The sequence below is a fragment of the Bidens hawaiensis genome, unplaced genomic scaffold, assembly GCF_021521415.1.
Source record: "Bidens hawaiensis isolate Kalapana, Puna unplaced genomic scaffold, B.hawaiensis_p1.1 tig00041622_1, whole genome shotgun sequence".
NCBI lineage: Eukaryota > Viridiplantae > Streptophyta > Magnoliopsida > Asterales > Asteraceae > Bidens > Bidens hawaiensis.
In genome coordinates, this window is record NW_027497353.1 from 1 (window position 1) to 22,802 (window position 22,802).

General features: G+C 38.4%; 3 protein-coding genes across 6 annotated transcripts; 1 reads left to right on the plus strand and 2 right to left on the minus strand.

The window, feature by feature from the left end:
- Positions 1–1,985: 1,985 nt before the first annotated feature.
- LOC143593029 (uncharacterized) lies at positions 1,986–6,766 on the minus strand. 4 transcript variants are annotated; one of them, XM_077072780.1, is made up of 10 exons: positions 6,183–6,766; positions 5,514–6,104; positions 5,059–5,146; positions 4,655–4,733; positions 4,386–4,508; positions 4,067–4,144; positions 3,270–3,373; positions 3,023–3,110; positions 2,415–2,513; positions 1,986–2,298 (listed from the first exon to the last, which is right to left on the minus strand). In XM_077072780.1, exons 1-10 carry the CDS (start codon positions 6,682–6,684, stop codon positions 2,203–2,205), a joined length of 1,848 nt encoding a protein of 615 aa, XP_076928895.1. In that variant the 5' UTR covers positions 6,685–6,766; the 3' UTR covers positions 1,986–2,202. The 4 variants fall into 4 exon arrangements, with proteins under 4 accessions (XP_076928895.1, XP_076928893.1, XP_076928891.1 ...); XM_077072778.1 differs by having other exon boundaries at positions 6,138–6,766; XM_077072776.1 differs by having other exon boundaries at positions 5,514–6,766.
- Positions 6,767–10,707: 3,941 nt separating this feature from the next.
- LOC143593031 (putative helicase CHR10) lies at positions 10,708–16,791 on the plus strand. Its single transcript, XM_077072782.1, has 15 exons — positions 10,708–10,902; positions 12,106–12,113; positions 12,269–12,347; positions 12,434–12,594; positions 12,686–12,817; positions 12,888–13,050; positions 13,147–13,282; positions 13,348–13,465; positions 13,552–13,749; positions 13,825–14,028; positions 14,145–14,896; positions 15,557–15,702; positions 15,793–15,954; positions 16,033–16,147; positions 16,357–16,791. The coding sequence occupies exons 1-15, from the start codon at positions 10,719–10,721 to the stop codon at positions 16,379–16,381; spliced, it is 2,583 nt and encodes an 860-aa protein (XP_076928897.1). The 5' UTR covers positions 10,708–10,718; the 3' UTR covers positions 16,382–16,791.
- Positions 16,792–16,804: 13 nt separating this feature from the next.
- Positions 16,805–17,537, minus strand: LOC143593030 (putative germin-like protein 9-2). Its single transcript, XM_077072781.1, has one exon. The coding sequence runs from the start codon at positions 17,512–17,514 to the stop codon at positions 16,900–16,902; it is 615 nt and encodes a 204-aa protein (XP_076928896.1). The 5' UTR covers positions 17,515–17,537; the 3' UTR covers positions 16,805–16,899.
- Between the last annotated feature and the right edge of the window lie 5,265 nt (positions 17,538–22,802).

Consider the following 22,802-nt stretch of genomic DNA (forward strand, 5'->3'; position numbering starts at 1 on the left):
AGCAAATTGGTTAGGTAGATTTAGGAGTAACATATTAACTATTAAAATAAATAGAAGAATAATTAAAATAAAAGTTACAAGTGTTAATTGTATTTAGATAATTTTGGAATTCATGTATGGTTTTTACTTTAGTCATGTTTTGATTTTTTTTTTAACTTTGAAGGGGTGTTCGGTATGGATTGTCAAAGTTTCAAATCAAGAAAGGACTTGAACTGAAATCCGTACCGATATACCGTTATGTAGCAGAAAAATAGATTTAAACGATACAACCAACTCACGTGACTTAAACGACATTAACAAAATCTGGCACGAGATTAACTCGTGCCGATATGGGATATCTTTTAGTAAATAAAATCTTTAATGATAAGGGATAGAATTTGAGATTACAAAGTTTAACCAAAGTATTGAAATGCATACTTCTATCGTCATATATCATTGTTACACATTTATTTCCTCGGGTAGTTTTTTGAATATATAATATAATATAAAGAATAATGATGGGATGATTCAGTTTTGAGAGCATCATTTATATATGTAATTGTATATGTGATATGTGTTTACAGGTTTCATGACGTCATAGAGTTTGATGAAGCCAAGAGAAGTTGCAGAAGACGATTAGAAAGACATAATCTACGAAGAAGAAAGGCAGTCGCTTCCAATTCTCTCACTCGAAACTTTCCTCATTCTCATGGTAGTTTTCGTTTTTTTATTAATATTAAAATAAACAATATTCTAAATAAAAAAAATCATGAACAAAATTTAATTATCAAGAAAATTGGTAAACTAGTCTTTGAAACTTTTTCTTTCACAAAGTGAAACAAATGTTAAATAAAGTTACATTTGAAAAGAAAAGAAAAAAAAAAAGTTCAAGCGCCCCCTTATTAGTTTTCTTGTTGTTTCAAAACGTGTTGTTCCGGACACGTAAACTGGCTCACGCTAGACCGTCCCAGGCCCATCACACCTTATTAGTTTTCTTGATAAGGGATATTTTCTAGTAAATAATATGTTTCTAACATTCTTGTATCAATCATTTGTAATTAAATTTTACCTAATGTCAAAAGAAAATAGATCCACGATGGAGCAACGACTTGGACCGTTATCATCATCACCGTCACCATCATCCTCACTATCGAAGCCCGTACGTGCTCTCTCTCTTCTGTCATCCCCAAAAGTCGAACCTTGGATATCTTCTGGTGACTTGTCCTCTAGATGCAACGAAGCACTATATGAGTTAATTGCTGCAAACCGAGCAACTTATGTTTCCGGGCATATATTGAATCAAAATAGTTCTCATCAACAGATTGTCGATAATACAATGCACACATCATATGACTCAGATCTGTTCAGTCAGTCAACCATGATATTTGATGGAAAGCAAGCTCCGCCTTTCGATTTTGGCCTTTTGGCCACGAAGGAGAAGTCTAATGATCCAGAGGAGTGGACCGAGTATTGTTGGTCCGCCTTTGGTGGCGCAAACATTGTGTAGCAAGTTCATTATTGTAATGAATTTGTTACTTATTACTCTAAGGATTTGATGCATTTATTTTTAATAGAAGTAATAAAAACATTCTATAATTTCAAATTTTATAGCTTCTATTTTTTACTGCTTTCTCAATTTCTAGTTCGGGAAATTTATGACTATGATTCACCGCCTAATGAACTTTCTAGTTTTCGAATTTTATTATTACACAACAAATATCACCATCTCTAAAATCTAGTTTTTTTTTTCTCTCTCTAAAAACCTAAGAACCACTGGAACCAGTTCTACCTCTACCGGTCACAAGCTTAACCAAACCCAGACCCGGTTTTTTTTTTTAAAATAATCTAACTTATGAAACCTAGAAACATATTTTCAAAGGTACTAAGCAATTCAAATTTATAACAAAACATACAAAACATAAACCAAAAAAAAAGTAATGTAAACCACCAAATTTATGTGAAGTGTACCATATTAGCAACAACAATACTCCCATGTAAACAAGAAATCCACAACAAAAAGCCAAAAGTTTGACCAAAAATCGCGAACCACAAAGTCCGGTTATCGTTTTTACATAGTAAATTTTTCACAAATAAAAATGTAGGGAAACTACAAGCTAGATGGTTGATCTAGCAAACTGGTTTCACTGGTTGCATTTGCCATCAAATCTATTTAATATCCTGGCTAACAGCAAATCCACAATGTAACACAATACGGTTTTACACCTATCGAGACAGCCAAAACTTCGGGCCCATCAGTTCTCGATCAGCACCAGAACCTTGTTTAGCCAGTTTTTGAATACGCGAAGAGAATTCTTCAGCCTGAATGAAATGATAAGATTAATGAAAATAGATTAATATGTACGTACAGCTTTTTCAAGTATATTTCATAGAAATTGTACACGTCATTAACCAACATATAAAAGAAACAGTCTAACCTTTTCATCGATCCACATTAATGAACTTAGTTGATTATTAAGGATCCGAACAACGACATCCAGTGGGGTCATACCATCAGTTGCTTCAAGTTCTCCACCCTAAATTGTTACGAACCGTGTTCGTTAATCAAATGGTCTAAAGAAAATAGATAGAAACCAGAATAGAATTCATAGATTTTTGGGAGACTTTGATTTATCAAATCATAATATTTCATTCATAATCAAAATAAAACAACCAAGGCCATTTATAGGCTTACAAAGAAAATAACAAAGAAAGGAAACCACTAACCCACTAACTATTAAACTAACTAGACCCACTAACTATTAAACTAACTACACCCACGTAAAGAAGTTAAGGTAATGGAAACTAATATCCCACGTTCACAACTACCGGCAGTGCATGGCGGCACGGTAGAGTTAGGCACATATCATAAATACAACAAAAATTTAAATATCAGCGTCAACCCATATGAACATTAAATAGGGCCATTTTGCCATTTAATGAAATTAGTGTTAGATATTTGATTTATGGTTAAAGCTCAAAGCACTTTCATCTGATCAAACAACCCTCTTATTTCGGGCTAAAATAAATTAAAATAAATGAGCACCTGATTGGCATTAAGAGTCTGAATAACGGATTTTATTTGTTCTGTCATTTGTTCCATTTCTCTCTCAATAAATTCAGCCTGCTCGTACCTGAAAGTTTTAAATGATGATGTTAAAAATGAGATTTCATACAAATTGTACTTCAATATAGATTAAGTGCTCTTCCCACTTCATAAATTATGAAAAAAAACTATAGTTCTACTTTACATTCAGTAATAAAAATATAAATATAAATAGCTAGCCACTCACATTGCATCTCTGGTAGAAGCAGCTTCATCATCAAGAAGTAGCCCATGCTCGTCTTTGTATATCCGCTCAGCTTCTTCTTCCACACTTTGTAAAGACTTGTCAACCTAAAGCATGTATCAAGTGACAACTATGTTGATATCACGATTCTCAAATAGCGAGAAAGATGGCCAACTTAAACTTATAATAGATATAAAAAGAAATCAAATAATATGACCAACCTCTCCAAAGCTTATTCATCGAGTTAGGAAATTATGGAAACAACAGAAACATCTACTTCATTACTAACCTTAGATGGGCCTAGAGGTAACAGATAGATCTGAACACGTACATATTGGTCAATACCTTTAAACTAAATTATGAATAAAGGCTTGGTGACGCCCCGATCATATACTAACCTCTCTAACTTAATAAAACATAACCCATAACAATATGCTTTCACTAACTTAGGGTGCAAATAAAACACCTCTGGTTTCCACTTTTGGAGCTTAAAACTATGTTCTAAAAATTCTAATCATTAACCCAAGCATAATTAACAATAACCTCTACAAATAAAGATGCATTTTTTATAAGGACCTAATATCTTCAACTTGGAATTTTTTTTCATCTGCCTATACATGCTTACAGTTTTACTCAAACTTTTTTGTACGTGTTTGTTAGTCAACTGCAGGGTGTTTTGTTCTTAGATAAAAAAAGCAATTAAACAAAATGATTCGAGTTTAAAACATGCAGTTCCATAACTAAAAATACCACAGATACATGATATTAAAAAAAAACAAAACAAAACTTTGTTAAAATACCTCTTGTTGATGAGTCTCAATCAACTCCAGCTGTCTCTCAAGGTTTGATTGGGTATCAACAACTTTCGCAACTTCTGCCTGTAAAAAAAAGCAGTTTAGAATAAGCACAAGGAAGCAACAGAGAAAAAAGTTGACTTTAACTAAATATGGGAAAGGAACTGCTAGAGTTAATTATTTTTAACTGAAGTATAAATGCACAGTTAAGATTGATAATAGATATCATCTGAATCGTGCGTCTCTTTGGTTCCTAAGAGGTCACTAACTGGTTATGAAGTTTACTAAACAATACTTCATAACAATCAAAGTAGATATGACTCGCCTCAAGTTTAAGAAGAACATCTCGGTTCTGCAAGATTCTCCTGTCCCACTCAGCTATTGCATTAGCTTGCTTCCTGAACTTGCTAGTTCGTTCCTGGAGCTCCGCATTCCACTCCTTTATGATCTTTAAACAAAAATTGTAAGAAAAAATCAGACCATATTAGCAACAAAAGACGCTGAAAGTTGCTACACCAAGTTTGTGATCAGGACATGAGAAATGAAGTAACAAAATAACCAATCAATAACATAAATAAGAACTTTGCAGGATACCTCCTCAACAGTTTTTCCAGTAATTTCAGATGGTAACTTCGGAGCAGAGGCAACAGCTGTGCTGACACTTGTAGTTGTCCTAGAGACAAAATAACAAAAGGAGCCTCAGATCAGAAATGATGCACAACAGATGAATCTTGGAAACAATAAGATGTAATAGTGAAGATAAAAGCAATAACATTGTAATGCCAAAATGGCTAAACAAGAATGCTTTTAGATATTGTATATTATAATCTGGCATGCAGAAAGATAAAAACCTTTTTACTTGCATCTTGAGAATTCATATCAAAAAGAATTTCAGCCCTTTTTCAAGATCATACATCATTGATTCACAGACATAGTACACATGAAACTCAATGGTTTAAAGAACCAAAAAACATCCTGAGATTATGTGTATGACTAACCCGCTACTGGAAGATACAACAAGAGCAGATGATGTTTGTGCAGTGGTGGTTGTAACAGTTGAAGTGGTTGTAAAGGAAGTAGGGGTAGCTGCAAACAGAATTTAAACAGAAACATAATAGTTAGTGAAGACGGTCAAAAGTTTATCAACATTCCAAAAATAGTGTACTATAGTCAGACAATCAGCCAAATAAAATTCTAGGTGTCATCAATAATGAGTGACTAGCAATATATTGCATAAAGACAGCGAAATATTCTCGTCCTTGAGTATTGATCAAAAGGTTACTTCTTTTGTTTTACTTCTAAAGTTCTAAATACACTTAAGTGAGCTTAATGCAGTGAATATTGAATGTTCAGTCTATGAAAACAAAACAATATATACACCGATAATAACTAAGAAATGCATTATGTTACAATAACTTCAAAATACAATGAAACTTAACATCAACAAACTCACCAAACAAAGACGGAGCAGCAGTTGACTGCGATTGAGACGCCGGTGCAGGAGTACCAACGCTTTTAGAAGCCGTTTGAAATCCCGAAAACAAATCCGACGTCCCCGTAGAACCCGCAGCACCAGTAGCAGCCGGTATCGCAAAACTCGACAAAGATCCAGTAGCTGTCGAAGCTGCAGTACTAGACGAAGTCCCACTAAACGCAGCAAACGGAGACGACGCACTAGCCGCACTAAAAGCACCAGTAACAGCACCAGCAGCAGCAGTAGTAGACACCGCCGCAGACCCCGCACTCACGTTCCCAAACGAAAAACTAGAAGACGAACTCAACGACGATCCACCAAACAAACTCGGAGTTGTCCCTGCAGAACCAGTCCCAGTCGAATTACCGAAAGCCGAATTCGTCGAAAATGAAAACGACGGAGCTGGCGATGACGCGGCCGCACTCGAAAATGAAAAACCAGGAGTCGTAGTCGAACTCGAAATCGCACTAGAAGATGCTGCACCGGAGCCGAATAAACTAGAAAACGACGTAGCCGGTGATGCCGTAGAAGCCGCAGTCGAAGCCGAACCTCCAAAAACACTACCAGAACCTAAGACCGAACCACTTGAACCACTCGAATTACCAGAACCAAATAAACTAGTAGTAGTAGTGTTAGTAGTAGTATTACCAGTAGAGGTGGATCCAAACAGACTACTAGCTCCACCAAAAGGCGATGACGTGGCAGCTGACGTACCAGTACCAGTAGAGGTGGATCCAAACAGACTACCAGATCCACCAAACGGTGATGACGTGGCAGCTGACGTACCAGTACCAGTAGAGGTGGATCCAAACAGACTACCGGATCCACCAAACGATGATGACGTGGCAGCTGACGTGGCAGTGCCAGTACCAAACCCTAGGGTTGAACCGGTAGTTGCAGCGGAGCCAAACGCAGGTGTAGAAGATGAGGACGATGCGAAGTTGAATCCGAATGAGGATCCGGATGCGGATGCGGATGATCCGAATAACGAAGGAGATGAAGAAGCGGTGAATATTGAAGAGGAAGAGGTAGGGTTTGAGGAGAATGAAAATGGAGATGATGATGATGATGATGATGATGGTGGTGTGAATAAGAATGGTGATGGTGAAGATGAGGATGTAGGATTTGTGGTGAAGGAGAAGCCTGCCATTGTTGATGATGGTGAAGGTTTGTTTGAATTTGTTTGAAAGGGAGGGATGATGATTAGGGTTTATGGAGTCCGATTGAAGGTTTTCGTAACCACCCGACCCGTTTACCAGCTGCTCGAGTTTGGATTAATTTATTTCACGAAATAACACTCGTATATATTGAGCTCGTAATGGTACCTCGCAATTCAAAAGTCTCTACAGCTGAAGAATGAGCGTGTTCTTGGGCCATCATAGAAACATAGATAGGGTCGACGACGAAACGAACAACGAAACTTTTCGACAGCTTTTTCGTACACGTTCGCTTGCATCACACGCACAGGTGCTCTCTGAACCGTGCAATAAGGTCACCCATAGCACGACTCTCCCATTTGAGTTATCTTAGCCCCTAGCCATGCTATTCAATAATATTAAAAAAAATGGCAGCGTAAGGTAACAACTAGTATTGAAAACTGGTCGGCTTTGAAAGCGTTCGCTGGTAACCAAAGCGTATCGTTCCCGCAACCACTTTTGTACTTTGTTTATAGCTTTTATAGGTTATGCAATAGAAGGGGGCTTGCACTTGAATTGAAGTAACGCTTTTGGAATATGAGTAGGGCTCCTAGGTGGCGTGTTCGTGGAGGTACCCCGAAGGAAGAGCAAAAAGAAGGTTGGGTGCTTGTGGGGCAAGGCCACTCGACCCGCTCAAAATAAAGCTCATATAATGATAGAGTAAGAACCTGAGCCTAAAATAAAACTAATTAGTTATCGAGCTTAGAGCCGAGCACGAGCCTTATGTAATTTTAGGTTTTACGTGTTTCGGACTTCTATATTAGTTTTACACTATACAACTGTCGTCGAGCCAAGCTTTGACTCGTTTAAAGTATTATACAAGCTCGAACCAAACTTAGACTCATATTAAGTTTTTTTTTCAAAATATAAAATAAAACTAAAAATATACATATAAAGTAATTAATTAATAAATAACAAATGAGGCGATCTCGAGCATGAGTTCAAGGTTATAGAAAACAATTGACGAGCCAAGCTTGGGATTTAGAATACTAGTTAAGCTTGAGTTTTTATAAATTAAACGAGTCAAGCTTGAGGTTTAGAATAATAGTTAAGCTTGAGTTTTCATAAATTAAACGAGACAAGCTTGAGCCTAGTCGAGCTCGAGCATGGCTTGTTCATAGATCTAGTTGATACGACCTTTTTTTTAAACAAGTCATCACAAAACAACATGTCAATCCAAACTCGACCTATTAAAAACGAGCTAACTGGTTAACTCATTTAGAAGTTTTTAAAAATTAACCTTTTGATTTTATAGATCATAAGTGTATAGTTTTGAAGTTAGAATATTTTGATTTTAAAATTTTCATTTAACAATTAACGATTAATTTTCTTTTGACACTCTTTTGTGTACTATTCACCTTCAATGTTTTTTTACTAGTTAACTTTATGTAGTCAGTTCGCTTATTTTAATCACAATTTAAATAAACTCAGGTTTGTTAATTAGAATTGAAAGATAAATAAACAAAAAATATCATAAAATCAAAAAAAATAAATATATATATATACACACACATATATATGTACTAGTAGGTAACCCGCGCGATGCTGTGGTGCCGACAATTTGCAACACGTTTTTTTTTGTTAGTTTATCAATTCGCTTGTGATATATTGTATAGGTATTCTGTTAGTGGGTATTACCCAAGCGTTTCAGTGCGCATTCTTTTCCTATCAGTGCCTATACACGCTAAGATCTGCTCGGTCCATTAATGTATCTAGCCACCTATTCAACAATCTTTGCTCAGAACCGGCAATACATTTTCAATAGGCTTCAACTGGAATGATCTTACACAACATGTTTACCTACGTTGTCTTTAAACACAGCTTTATCTGAGCCTTTATTTCTATTTTTCCTACAACCTACATTCACACATTCCATCCATTTAAAACAATCGCATAAATCATAACCATGAAAGACTAATATGCATTTGAAGCCCCAACTGACATAAATTTAAAGCTTTGTCACACCTTAGCTTGTTTTCGAAGTTCTTTTTTATATAGTCAACACTGAAATCCAATATGTCTGATGTGTTTGTTTGCTGCAAGCTTGGAGACCTTTACACTAAGTTTTTTTTTACAACATTAATCTTAACTTGTCCTTACTTGGAGCAAAATCTTGCAGCTTCCTCACTTATTCGGGTTCATCTTACCTGAACAATATCCAAATAGAAGGATTCAATTATCCAAAAAGTTAATTGGTCAACAAAAATGTAAAATTATTGTTTGCAAGTCAATGGACCCGTTTTAACTTGTACTGAAAATTACTTTTTTTTACCCAAATCTATATTGGCCCGTAATATAATTACTCATTTTGACATAAACTCATTTTGACATAACATATTAGAAAATATAGATATAACAAGACTTTTAAATAAAGTTGTCAAATTACGGGTTAAAGATGAAGGGGGAAATCGCATAATAATTTTATAAATTTACAAAAGGTAATAGAAATTAAATGTTAATTTTGCAACTAAATTATATAAAATGGAAAGACACGTGATATTTAATGTCACAATGATCCTTTTACCCATATTTAAGCTTATACTATGTGATTTATAAGTAGTAAAACTATTAAAAGTAACACTCTTACTTTTTCATATCACGCTTGTATTTTATACCGGGTGCCCCTACGATGTCGCGGGGTATGCGTGTAAACACTAACATTAAACGCTTAACCGGTATTAGTACGCACCTAACTTCGCATCGACATGCGTGTAACCCAACAATAGTGTGTGTCTAACGCGACATCGAGCGTGCATCCGATGTCGGTACACGCTTCACGCAACAGTTGTACATGTGCAATCCGGTGATGGTACACGCGTAACCGGTCTCAACCAGACCTGAACCAAATTTAATTTTTATGTATCATGTGTTTTGTTCATAACCATTTCTGACCCACGACCCGAACCCACTCGACGGGGCCCGTTTCCTGGTCCTTACGGGTAATCACATAACACGTTAACTTTTTAAAATTAAAAAAATATAGTAATATCATACTCAAATTAAAGTGCATAAAATGCTCGTTTTTATGGAGTATTGTTTTTTGAAAAAATATTAACGTTGAAAAAGTTATAGCCGTTTAAAAGTCGTAGGGATAGTTAATTTAGAATAAGGAGTAAATATGAAAATATTATATATATTAACAAATTGTGATTAAAATTAAAGGACTATACTTGTAACTATGTTTGAATCAATAATTATTGAAAAGTCTATGTTACCCCTAAAATCTTATAATTTTATACATTGTGTATTGTACATTGTGCATAATTGATTGGACCTCTTAAAATTTAAGAGGTTATTCACTCACTCTTTATATTGAGTAGAGATATCTAACTATTTAATTGTTTAAGTTGTTACCAAGCACTTGGTATAAATCATGTTCATAAATGAACGTAAGATCAGTCAACCCGATTACAACATGGATTTAAATATGTCGACACGACAAATCACATCTAATTATCTCAGTCGGGTTTAGAGGTGGGCAAATAAATCGGTTAACCGAATCGACCCGAAAACCAAACCGAAAACGAATCGGTTTGAAACCGATTATGTAGAAACGGGTTTGGAACTGATTGAACCATATGTTTGGAACCAGTTTGCAATTTTCTCCATGAAAACCGGTTAACCGAACTGAAACCGGTCAAAACCTGGCAAAAACCCGAACCGAAACCGATCGTCACTGTTCATAAAACCGGTTTCAACCCAAACCAAAACCGATCATAAACCAATTTTGACTTTTATTGACCAACCTGAACCGGTTTTAAGTTTTAAACCCGTTGGTGCACCTCTAGTCAGGTTAGGGGTTGACACGACTCGTTTAGTTTCGGGTCAGGTATTAAATTCGAATCCTCTAAACGGGTGGGTTACCACCCGTCATAACAAGATTCATCATTCTCTGTTCAAGCGCCACGTGGCAACAAATTCTCTTCAATAACCGCCGCTAGAAATACATTTTGACCAATTTCAAATTCAGTCGTGTTTACGCCGGAAAATGAAGTACGAAGACAGATTAATCGCCGCCGGTAAGTACGTATTCGACGGAGACACACGCGCCGCCGCGGAGGCTGACGTCAACTGTTCCGATTACGGTGTAACGGCGGTGCTTAAGCCTCACCAAATCGAAGGCCTGTCATGGCTTATACGACGATACCTAATGGGCGCTAACGTTATTCTCGGTACAAACTTAATTTTTTTCAATTTATAAATTATAAATTTGTGTAGTGGTGGTTTACTATAAGATCTGTAGTAAATTAATAATTAACTAGCTAGGTATGAATGTATGATGCTTTGTTGGAGGTACAAATGTACAATCACTATGATTTACTACTTAATTAAACATTAATAGTAAATGAATATAACTGAAAGTCTGAAACTAAATGTTGTGATAAGGATGGAGTTGAACCTTCAATATATATACAAATAAACACTAACAGTACAATGTTAAATAACTATATTTAACGAATGAATAAGAGAAAGAAAGAAATGAGCTTATCACAATAAAGCCATAAGCTTTACTTGATTGTGATAAGCTTATTATCCAAACACACATAGCAGGTATGTCAACTTCATTAGTTCATTGTGCTTCTGGTTGGAGCCATAGTTATTAAAAGCCCTCGCTCCTTGCGCCTAGACCCATTTTCAGGCGAGGATTAATAAATACGCTTCTAGTTCCTAGGTGAGCGCTTCGGCATTGTCTATGCCAAGAACATGAGAAGATAAAAGCCGAGCAAAACAAACGCATGGTGTGCTATTGAAACTTAGGTCTAGGAGAGGTCAACTTATTACATTTGAATCTTGACTATTTTTGAACTTTTGGTACTAATTAGATGATAATAAATGTTATATATAGCTTTTGTTTATTCTATTTGAGTATTATTTTTCATATATAATATTTTTTATTTTTTATTTAAGTGCGCTTTTTTTTCCTTAGGCCCTCGCTTTTTTTGCATCTTGCGCCTAGGCCCCAAGCGAGGCCTATGCCCCTTGAGTGCACCTAGCGCATTTGATAACTATGGTTGGAGCTATGCTGACTACTTTAAGTGTATAATTGTATGTTTGCTTTGGGTAGACTTCATAGTAAAGTAGTATATAGTATTTTAGTGACATTTATATACCTTTAGTTCTTTTGGTAATATAACTGTATTTATATTATAAATTTATAATAGGTCTGAATGAAATATTCCTTCAATTTGAACCTGCCCTGCGTTATCATATCTCCCATACAATCCCTGGTATTACAAAAATATCCAAGGATCAAGCGAATATTGAAACTGTTTATTGAATTTGAGTTTTGACTTTTTACTGTTATGGTGGTTCTTAATATGTCTTTTCGCATATAGAATAATATTGTGATTGGTTTATTTGATCTGTATTTGCAGGAGACGAGGTATAAATGAATTTGCGCATGGATTCTGGAAATCCTAAGTTTAATCAAATTTATATAGTTAGATTACACACGCTACATACTTACATTGATTACTAGAACATTAACATAGAGCATAAACAAGTGTGTGCACTTAGCCTTAAAATGGTAATTGGCAGATGGGCCTAGGAAAGACATTGCAAGCTATCTCCTTCCTGAGTTATTTAAAGTTTTCTCAAGGATTAAACGGACCCTTTTGTAAGTAATAATAAAAATCAACTGTTTACTAGTCGTATCATACCACATTTGATCATTACAAAATCATCAAATATATGTGTTTGCAGTGATACTATGTCCGCTCAGTGTAACAGACGGATGGATTACCGAGGTTACCAAATTCTCCCCGAAATTAAAGGTTTTGCGTTATGTTGGAGACAAACAAGGCAGGCGTGCTTTAAGAAGGGAAATGTATGAAAATGTGACCAAACAATCGTCATCACCCAGTGTAAGTTTACTAGTTGTTTGGTTGGCAGCAGTGCAAGTCTTTGCTGACCTGGATATTAAATCCTTAATATATGTGTCGTTGCATTATGCAGGTCCAGGCGTTACCTTTCGATGTGCTTCTTACAACATATGATATAGCTTTAATCGACCAGGACTTTCTTTCCCAAATTCCATGGCATTATGCTGTTATTGATGAGGCGCAAAGACTAAAAAACCCTTCCAGTGTAGGTTCAAGATTATTCTAATTGTTAAAAAACCAAGTTTCTAGCTTTCTGACTGGTCAATCTTTTTCAGGTTTTGTATAATGATCTTACAGAACATTATATAATGCCTAGAAGACTACTCATGACTGGAACTCCTATTCAGAATAGTCTTACTGAACTTTGGGCACTCATGCATTTCTGTATGCCTTCAGTTTTTGGAACATTGGAACAGTTTTCATCTACATTCAAAGAAGGTGGATATCCTTTATTTCTAGAATTGTATTTTTCTCAAACCTAATTATTCCTAATATGGTCTGCTGTTGACTATTCTGCTTTGCTTTCGTAAGCAGTTAAAGGTGCACCAATAGCTAAGGATAAGTTTAAAAGCTTAAAATATGTTTTGGGGCCGTTCATGCTTCGCAGAACCAAATCTAAGCTTATTGAGACTGGAACCCTATCTTTACCGCCTCTTACTGAAATCACCTTGTAAGTTGAAATTTGATAATTTATGTGAAAAACTTAAGTTTAATTATAATAGTGTCTTTTGGTAGGATGGCTCCCTTAGTGACATTGCAAAAGAAAGTTTATATGTCAATATTGAAAAAGGAGCTTCCTAAGCTTCTAGCATTGTCTTCTGGGACCTCTAATCACCAATCCTTGCAGAATATTGTAAGCTAACTTCTCGCTTGTTAAGCTTTTTATTGTTTGTATCTGAAAATTAGTATATGATTACATAAGCTTCTTGTTTTATGCAGGTAATACAGCTTCGTAAAGCATGCAGCCATCCTTACCTCTTTGCTGGTATTGAGCCTGAACCATATGAAGAGGGTGAACACTTAGTTCAGGCTAGTGGCAAACTTATACTGTTGGACCAGTTACTCCAGAAGCTACATAGTTCTGGACATCGTGTTCTTCTGTTTGCACAGATGACACATACACTTGACATCTTGCAGGTTTCTTTTCTTTTTAAGAAAATGACAGCTGTGCTGATACATTTATTTTCAATTAATTAAATTTATTGAATGCAGGATTATATGGAGTTGAGGAAATATCCTTATGAGCGTCTTGACGGATCCATTAGAGCTGAAGAACGGTTTGCTGCAATAAGGAGTTTTAGCCGCCAGTCTGTTACTGGAAATTCCAGTTCTGACCCTGATTCAGCCACTGCATTTGTCTTTATGATTTCAACCAGAGCAGGGGGTGTTGGTTTGAATCTTGTAGCCGCTGACACAGTAAGCCCTCCTATACTTATATTTCTCTCTCCTTGTACCTTTATCAATTTCAGTTGCCTTTACTAATATTACAGATGCACATATTATTTACTCACTGTGGATGAAACAAAATGCAGGTTATATTTTATGAGCAAGATTGGAATCCGCAGGTGGATAAGCAGGCTTTACAACGGGCTCATAGAATTGGTCAAATGAATCATGTTATTTCTATAAATCTAGTTACGGAGCGGACCGTGGAGGAGGTTATAATGCATAGAGCAGAGAGGAAGTTGCAATTAAGCCATGATGTCATAGGTGATGACAGTATAGATAAAGAAGGCAAAGATATGGTAGGAGCCGAAGCTGGTGATCTGAAATCTGTTGTACTAGGGTTACGTATGTTTGATCCCACTACCGAAAGCAATGAGAGTTCGGGTCAACTTGACATGTCAAAAGTCAACTCTATCGTAGAAAAGGTTATAGCAGTCCGACATGGAGGGAAATCAGAAGTCGAGAATGTTACAGTTAATTCAAACAGTACATTAGGTGGAAAGTCATACGACCCTGTTCTTGATGAAGCTTCATATAATTCATGGGTCCAGAAGCTTAAAGAAACATCAGAAACCGGTGATGATGTGGCATTAGAGGAGGCAGATAAGAGATCAAAACTCGAGGAGAAGCGTCTCAAAGCGGAGTCTGTTAGGAAGAAAGCTGAAGAGAAGAAATTGGCAAAATGGGAAGCTAACGGATACAAGTCAATGTCGGTTAAAGACATTGTCTGCCCACAAGATGACAATATTTTATCAGATTCAGGTTCGGTAAACTTAGTTTATGGGGACTGCACTCAACCATCAAAAATTTGTCCATCTGAGCCATGTATAATATTGAGGTAATTTCATGTATACCCTTACAAATATTGAAAATATCATATATACCCATGCAAAACTAAAAATATCATGTATGCCCTTACAAAGTTATTAATATATCATATATACCCAATTCATTAAAAAATTTAAAAATTGACCATAGTACTCTAGTTTGATTAGATGCAATAAAAGGTTTTACAGTGTAGACCATTCGATGTGATAAATCTTCGAATGGTTTGCAATTTGAAGAAGTGACGAGAGACGATTTGGTTGTCGTTTAAGGTGAGAAACGTCAATTAAAATTAAAATAATAACATAGGGTATAAACACATTATGTAATCAAAAGGGGTAAAATGGTCTATTCGTTAAAATGAGCATATACAAAAGTTAATTTTTTTGAAAAATAACGGTAAAATGGTCATTTATTAAATTATTATTACATAATAGGGATATATTTGATACTTTAATTGTATTTATAAGGGCACATATGATATTTTAGTTACTTTGTAAGGGTATATGTGATATTTTAAGTTTTGCTTGGGTATATATGATATTTGTAATGTTTGTAAGGGTATATATGAAATTAATTTTATAATATTTAGGTAGGTAGTTTTTTCATTTTTCTTTTGTTTACATATTTATCTCATTACCATGCTGCTTCATTTGTGTATGTATTGTTGCAGTTGTGTTGATGATTCGGGAGAATGGGGTCATGGTGGTATGTTTGATGCACTCGCTAGACTTTCGTCACAAATTCCAAATGCATATGAGCGCGCTTCTGAGTTTGGGGACCTTCATCTTGGTGATCTGCATCTTATAGAAATTAATGGTCAGTTTCTTAGCATTTAAGTTTATTATTAATGCAATTGTTTAGAGTGTCTGTAAGCATTTAAACTTTAAAGGTTGGTTTGTGCAACAGCTGAAGATGAGGAGAATAAAGTGGCTAATGTTGGTCAGTGGGTAGGTCTAGCTGTGGTTCAAACATATAACCCGAGGCGTAAAGTGCCTCGTAGCGGTATATCTATACCTGAACTGGAACAGTGCTTGTCAAAGGCTGCATTTTCAGCTGCTCAAAAGTCGGGTATGTTTGGTCTTGATGCTATTTAATTCTAATCGCTAAACTCACTTGATTTATTTGTAACTTATTTAATTACAATAGCTTCAATCCACATGCCACGAATTGGTTATCAAAATGGGTCGGATCGGTCAGAATGGTACTCGGTTGAACGTCTTGTTAGGAAATATGCTGCTTTATATGCCATTAAGATATTCGTGTAAGTCCTTCCTTAACCGCTCTACAAAAACAGTTTTAAAAATGGATTCTAAAATTGACTTTTCAGCTTTAAAGATTAATAAAATTGGTCTGATTTGAAACAGTTCTCTCTGTTCTTTTCAAATAATGATAATTTTATTAAAATTTTAGAATACAAGCAATATAGAAACATGAATCAAAGATGACAAGTCAGAATAAATTAATATGCAGGTATTATTTCCGACGATCTTCGTAAGAGTGGAGATGTGATGATATCAACATAACTTAAATAGGTGTCGTGTCCGTACGTGGGTGTTATACAACTTTATGTCTAACATAACGGTACGCATTTTAGAACCTTTTTCAGATATGTGTAGCATGTATTAAGTGTAAACAGTGAAATTTTGGCAGAACGTTTAGCGTTGTTTGGATATTCTGAGTTTTGTCGTGTAACCTATGAGACGTTAAATACTTAAATCTAGGGTGACAATTTCTGTTGTTATCCATAACTGCGTAAATGATAAAACCATGATTAAGTGTTGAAAACTTGAATATTTATTCTTTTTTCGGTTTCATGTTATTATTGATCCACAAACAGGATACATCCAAATTTTCATGATGTTATCTGTCATTGCATAAAACAACATATTATTAACCCACAAACAGCATACATCCAAACTTTCTTGATATTATTATCTGTCATTGCATTAAACAACATATTATTGACCCACAAAGAAACTACACCCAAATTTTCATTTAAGTGCTTGATCTTAATTAACCGGATAGCCCAGCTTTGAGCTTCTGAATGGTAGCAACATCAGTTTTAAACGACAACGCCAACACCTGATCATCAATAGTCGAATTGAAAACCGCACTTGGAACCTTCACAGTGCCGGGACTCGCGCTTCCAAAGGCCGAGAGAGCCAAAGCCGAGTTTTCAGCATCACCGTTAAACTGAAAGTGAACAAGCCCCTTTGGGAACACAAAGATGTCCCCAGTTTGCAACGTCTGCGTAAACAACTTATTGGTTGTGTCAACAAATCCTACTTCCAACGAACCCATGAGAACAAACAACAGCTCGGAAGCTCGTGGATGGGTGTGTGGCGGGTTAACTGTCCCGTTAGGGAACTGTAGTACTGCGTAAGAAACGCTCTGACCTTCAAGAGCTGGGAATTCCATCATGGTTGCTTTCAAGACTTTGAAAGTTGTCGGGAATGGGGCGCCAACGAGTGACCTCATCCCGGTGAAGGTGAAGTAGTCACCCGGTGCGCCCAAAAACATCGGTGGAGGGATGAAGTCTGTGAGAATGTCGGGATCTCCGGCTGTTGATATTCGCAACGAAGCGAATGAAAGTGAAAGTAGTAAGAAAAAGTGAAGCTTTGATGCCATCTTTGATAAAAGCTTGAAAGTGATCAATGTATCTCTTGTTTAATATGTGCATAGATGTCAAGTTGTCAACATATATATACAGATTGGTGTTCAAAGAATATGCTTAGTTAATGCTTGTAAGTTGTAATGATCTGTTACCAAAGATTGATGTGTGATTGGTTTTATCAGTTGATTAAAGCAAGAAGCAAGAAATACTTTGTTACTCATGATTGAGCCAAAGGAGTAGGAACAAGAAACCTTGGTTACTTCACAGTTGACATAGTATGGGTCTTATTTTAATTGGTGTATTGGTTTTTATAATTTCAACTATCATCTTTTGGTCGTTGTCAGTCCTAACTAATGAATTGGCTGTTGATGGTTCCAACTTTTAACGTATTTGTTTACAACAGTCCGCGACTAACAGAATCCTAATGCCGTTAGTTACAGGTCGCTGGAAAAACTTTTTTAGCCGGAAAACTCACATTTTTTTCCCCGAAAAAGTCAACATTTACGTCCCAAACGTCTTTGTAACCTTGGATCAGACCTTTAGAAACTTTTTTCCAGTAAAAGCCCCAATTATTACAATTATTATGGTCACCGGAACCCTCTAGAACCATCGTCGGAATCGGCTGGTAGTGCTCAAGTGGTGGTGGTGTTTGGCAAAAAAATGACTTTTCCAGCCAAAAACTTTTTCGACGACCTGCAAGTAACGACGTTAGGATTCTGTTAGTCGCGGACCTTTGGGAACAAAATAAACAAATACATTGACATTGAAAGATGGTATCGTCAGAAGCCAATTCTTTAGTTGGAACCGGACGCGATCAAAAGGTGATAGTTGAGGTTAATAAAAACTAATATACCATTTTAATTTTATACATCTTGTTTATGTATCTGCTCAGGGATTCATGATTATATCTTCATTTATTTGAATTTCATATAAAGACTTCTAAAAAGACCATCATTTGCGTGGTTAGATGGGTTGCTGAAGAAACACCAGTCGAACCCCGACAGATTACGAGTAACCTGAGGGTTAGATAGACGTTTCCCACGAGGGGTTAATTCCGGCAAGATGGTTCTTCCGATAACCTGCAAAACAGACACCGTGAGCTCGTCACTAAGAAAGGGGGGGGGGGGGGGTTCCTCCTTGTGACCACCCTCCGGCGTGAGAATCAGTCTATATTACTCTTTGAATATAAAAGTATATTAAGAATACTAGAGCAGTTATCAGGTAAATTATACAAGATATTAGATGATGAAATGATAATACCATTTGATGTCTTTTATAGCCGAAGGTGGGTTTCCAAGGAGGTTTAGCCGGCCTACTACTATGCCAACTGTGGCCTACACACGTGCTCTGCTGGTAATTGGTGGATAGGCAGCGGCTGACAGTGACCAGGCGTGCTGTTCACTTTTCCTTTTCCACCAACTACAGGCTAGGCACGTGGTATGGCAGGAGTTGGTGAGCAGGCGGCGGCTATTGGTCACAGTGCTGTGGCGTGTTGTCTACCATGCTGCTGTCAGTGAGCTGTCGTATCGTTGGTCAGATCTTTTGTCCATACCTCGTCAGGTATCACACAAAAGAACCTCCATTATTATACGGACTGGCTCATTTAGGCGGGAGTTTTCCCCCTCCCGCCTTTATGCGGGAATGTTCCCGGCTTTGCTCATTCATTCTTCAGGTGACTACTGAATTATTACGAGTTTGAGCCTTATGCGTGTAGCCATGCTGCGCGGGTGGCCAGTCCCTAATGGCGGGTATCCGCACCTGCGGGAACAGGCGGATACTTGGAAACCATAGGGAGGCATTTCCTGCGGGACCAGCTTGCGTACCGCATGTGAGGTCGTCACAACTCTGAGCGTGGTGGGTCCTGCGGGTTTGGAAGGTCGCGGCGCAGACGTCCCTATGGTGAAGTCTGCGGGTTCAACTGCGCAGACGTCCGTTTAAGGAGTCTTGCGTGTTCAACTGCGCAGACGTCTCCTTTTAAGGGAGTCTTGCGGGTCCTAACCACCTCTGCTGGGACCTACCTCTTCAAGTCCCCCCAGTCCAATGTTCTTCTCATGAATATTTAATAAAGTGAGGTGAACTTTTGGACTTAAGCAAGGGGTTTTTGAAAAGGGTTTAGTTTTATGGGTTTTCCGCGGGAAGTCTTACCCACGGGTTTCCCAATGTCACGCAGAATTTCCCAATGTTCTGCTTGATCTCTGGGATGATGCGGATAGGTCTGTAACCTCCCCGCAAGTCAGGAGCGTTTAGAACCTTTTGTGTAGATTCTCCATGAGGTCTTGGTGGTTTTGAACATAGTGATCAATCATGTTATAACCACCAATTCCATCCTGAAGTTTCCAACAATCTAGTTCTTGACGTTCCCGCTATGCGGGGATGTTAATCCCGTTTCTGCAAGCATGGCCCATAGGATCCTTCTTGGTTTCAATTCCCATGGAGTGCTCGGTATGCGAAGGGTTTTGCCTTGACGCTGTACCCGCACTTCGTCTTATTAGTTACTTTACTCCCAAGGTATCCCTGGCGTTAAATCCCTGCAGGGCTAGGTGCGTGAAGGGTTTTGCCTTAACACTGTACCCGCACCTGACTTATGGTTGCCAAGGTGTTCCTGGCGTTTAATCCCCTGCGGGCGCTAGGTATGTGAAGGGTTTTGCCTTAACACTGTACCCGCGCCCGACTTACAATTGGGTGCCGAGGTCTGACTTTTTACGGGTGTTAGGTATGTGGAGGGTTTTGCCTTAACACTGTACCTGTGCCCGTTTTGTAGTTGGGTGGAATGCCAAGATTTTCTCGGCTTCACTTCCCTGTGGGTGCTAGGTATGTGAAGGGTTTTGCCTTAACACTGTACCCGCACCCGGCTTTATAGTCGGGTTTTTTCTGGTTTCCGTTCCCTGCGGGTGCTAGGTATGTGAAGGGTTTTGCCTTGACACTGTACCCGCACCCGGCTTCATAATTGGGTTTTTCCGGTTTCCGTTCCCTGCGGGTGCTAGGTATGTGAAGGGTTTTGCCTTAACACTGTACCCGCACCCGGCTTCATAGTTGGGTTTTTCCGGTTTCCGTGCCCTGCGGGTGCTAGGTATGTGAAGGGTTTTGCCTTAACACTGTACCCGCACCCGACTTCATAGTTGGGTTTTTCCGGTTTCTGTGCCCTGCGGGTGCTAGGTATGTGAAGGGTTTTGCCTTAACACTGTACCCGCACCCGACTTCATAGTTGGGTATTTCTTGGCCTCTGTTCCCTGCGGGTGCTAGGTATGTGAAGGGTTTTGCCTTAACACTGTACCCGCAGCCGACTTACGGTCAACTGGATAGCCAGGGTAAGGGGTTTTTCCCGCTTACTTTTCGAATCTTTGGGATTTGCGCATGCATATTTAAATTTATTCTAGCGCTTTTCCTCATATTCTAGATAGGTTAACCGTTCATCGCGTGGTTGTCAATAGATCTATGTACCTTTCATGATTTATGCGGTTAAAACCTGCATTTTCATTCAGTAGGGTGACCGACATAACTATGACTGACCTGCGAGAAGGTTTTCTATTCTTTGGGTTAATGCGGGTTTTGCCGCTTTCCCCATGCAACGACTTTTGCACTTATGTACGCGGTGAAGACCGACATATCCGTGTGAACAGTTTATATATGAATGCAAAACCATTAACGTCGATGTTTTAAGGAGAATCATTTCCATTAAAAGCGGCTCTTGGCCGGTACAAACTTGGAATTGATCTACATGTAACATTTGCGTAATTGAGCTCCGTTCCATGTTCGTGGGACGGGAGTGCCATCGAGCCTTTCAAGCCGGTATGCGCCCTTTCCCAGAACTTCTTTGATAATGTACGGCCCTTCCCAGACCGGTGCCAGTTTTCCTGGGCGTTCTTGGTTTGAAGCCTCGTTGTTACGCAATATGTAGTCTCCTACATTGAAGTTGCATAGCTTTACCCGCGTGTTGTAGTACTTTTGCATTTGTCGTTTGTAGTTCTCTTCACGCGCTGCAGCTAAGTCTCTGCGCTCCTCGGTCAGCATAAGGTCTAACCGTCTCTCCGCGTCGTTGTCCTCTGGTTTCATCATGACCCTTGGTGAAGGTAGACCAATTTCGACCGGGACCATGGCTTCGGTGCCATAAGTGAGGCTGAACGGTGTTTCTCCTGTACTTGTCTTTTTCATTGTTCTATGAGCCCACAGTACATGTGGAACTTCGTCCACCCAGCCAGATCTGTGTTCCAGCAACCTTCTCTTTATGCCATCAACGATGCTCCTATTTGCTCTTTCCACCTCACCATTACCCTGCGGGTGTGCCACTGAGGTAAAGGTATGGGTGATTTGAAGTTCTTTAAGCCACCGTTGTAGGTTCTTGTCAGCAAAGTTGGTGCCGTTATCGCTCACCAAGTTTTGTGGAAGCCCGAAACGACAGATGATAAACTCCCAAATAAATTTTTTGATATGTTTCGCCGTCGTTTGGGCTAAGGGTTTGCCTCTATCCACTTGGTGAAGTAATCGATGGCCACCACTAGGAATTGAACGTTTCCTGCTGCTGTAGGGAATGGGCCTGTCACATCGATGGCCCACTTCTGAAATGGCCATGAAGAGGTGACTGGAACAAGATCATTCTTCGGTTGATGCGTGTTAGGTGCGTAGAGCTGACAAGATCTGCACCTTCTGATGTATGCCAGCGCATCCGTATGCATCCCCGGCCAAAAGTATCCCGCGTTATTCAGTTTGGCTACAACTGCGCGTGGACCTGCATGTATCCCGCAGATGCCTTCGTGTACCTCCCTTAGGAGGTAGTTAGCATCTTGGTCGTCAACGCATCTTAGGAGGGGGCCAAGAAAGTTACGTCTGTAAAGTATGTCATCGATGAGTTGATAATTCAGTGCTTTACAGCGTAGTTTTCTCGCCTGTGCTTTTGACTCTGGCAGTATACCCGCCGCAAGGTAATTTATTATTGGTGTCATCCATGTTTCTGTGCCGGTTTGGATGACACATACCTCTTTGTGCGGGACTGATGGTGCGCCAAGGAGTTCGATGCGGATATCTTTTCCCAGATGGGTGAAAGCCAGTGACGCGAGCTTACTTAACGCGTCCGCAGACTTGTTTTCGCTACGCTTGACGTGTATGACTTTACAACTGTTAAAATCGCGCATGAGGGTTTTTGCTTGAGCGAGGTACAGGGCCATTGTGTCGTTCACTGCCGTGTACGTCCCGTTAATCTGATTGGCGACTAGCATGGAATCTACATGGGCTTCCAAGTTTTTCACTCCCATCTTACGCGCAATCCTTAACCCGGCCAAAAATGCTTCATATTCAGCTTCGTCAT

Bases quoted from the DNA above. Each gene is read 5' to 3' on its own strand.
- LOC143593029 (XM_077072776.1), bottom strand. From the start codon at position 6,684: ATGGCAGGCTTCTCCTTCACCACAAATCCTACATCCTCATCTTCACCA. The intron at 3,374-4,066 runs GTATTTTAACAA...TACATGCTTTAG, and splicing joins TTGAGACTCATCAACAAGAG to GTTGACAAGTCTTTACAAAG. The intron at 3,111-3,269 runs GTGAGTGGCTAG...TAAAACTTTCAG, and splicing joins GCTTCTACCAGAGATGCAAT to GTACGAGCAGGCTGAATTTA.
- LOC143593031 (XM_077072782.1), top strand. From the start codon at position 10,719: ATGAAGTACGAAGACAGATTAATCGCCGCCGGTAAGTACGTATTCGAC. The intron at 13,466-13,551 runs GTAAGCTAACTT...TGTTTTATGCAG, and splicing joins ACCAATCCTTGCAGAATATT to GTAATACAGCTTCGTAAAGC. The intron at 15,955-16,032 runs GTATGTTTGGTC...TAATTACAATAG, and splicing joins TTCAGCTGCTCAAAAGTCGG to CTTCAATCCACATGCCACGA.
- LOC143593030 (XM_077072781.1), bottom strand. From the start codon at position 17,514: ATGGCATCAAAGCTTCACTTTTTCTTACTACTTTCACTTTCATTCGCT.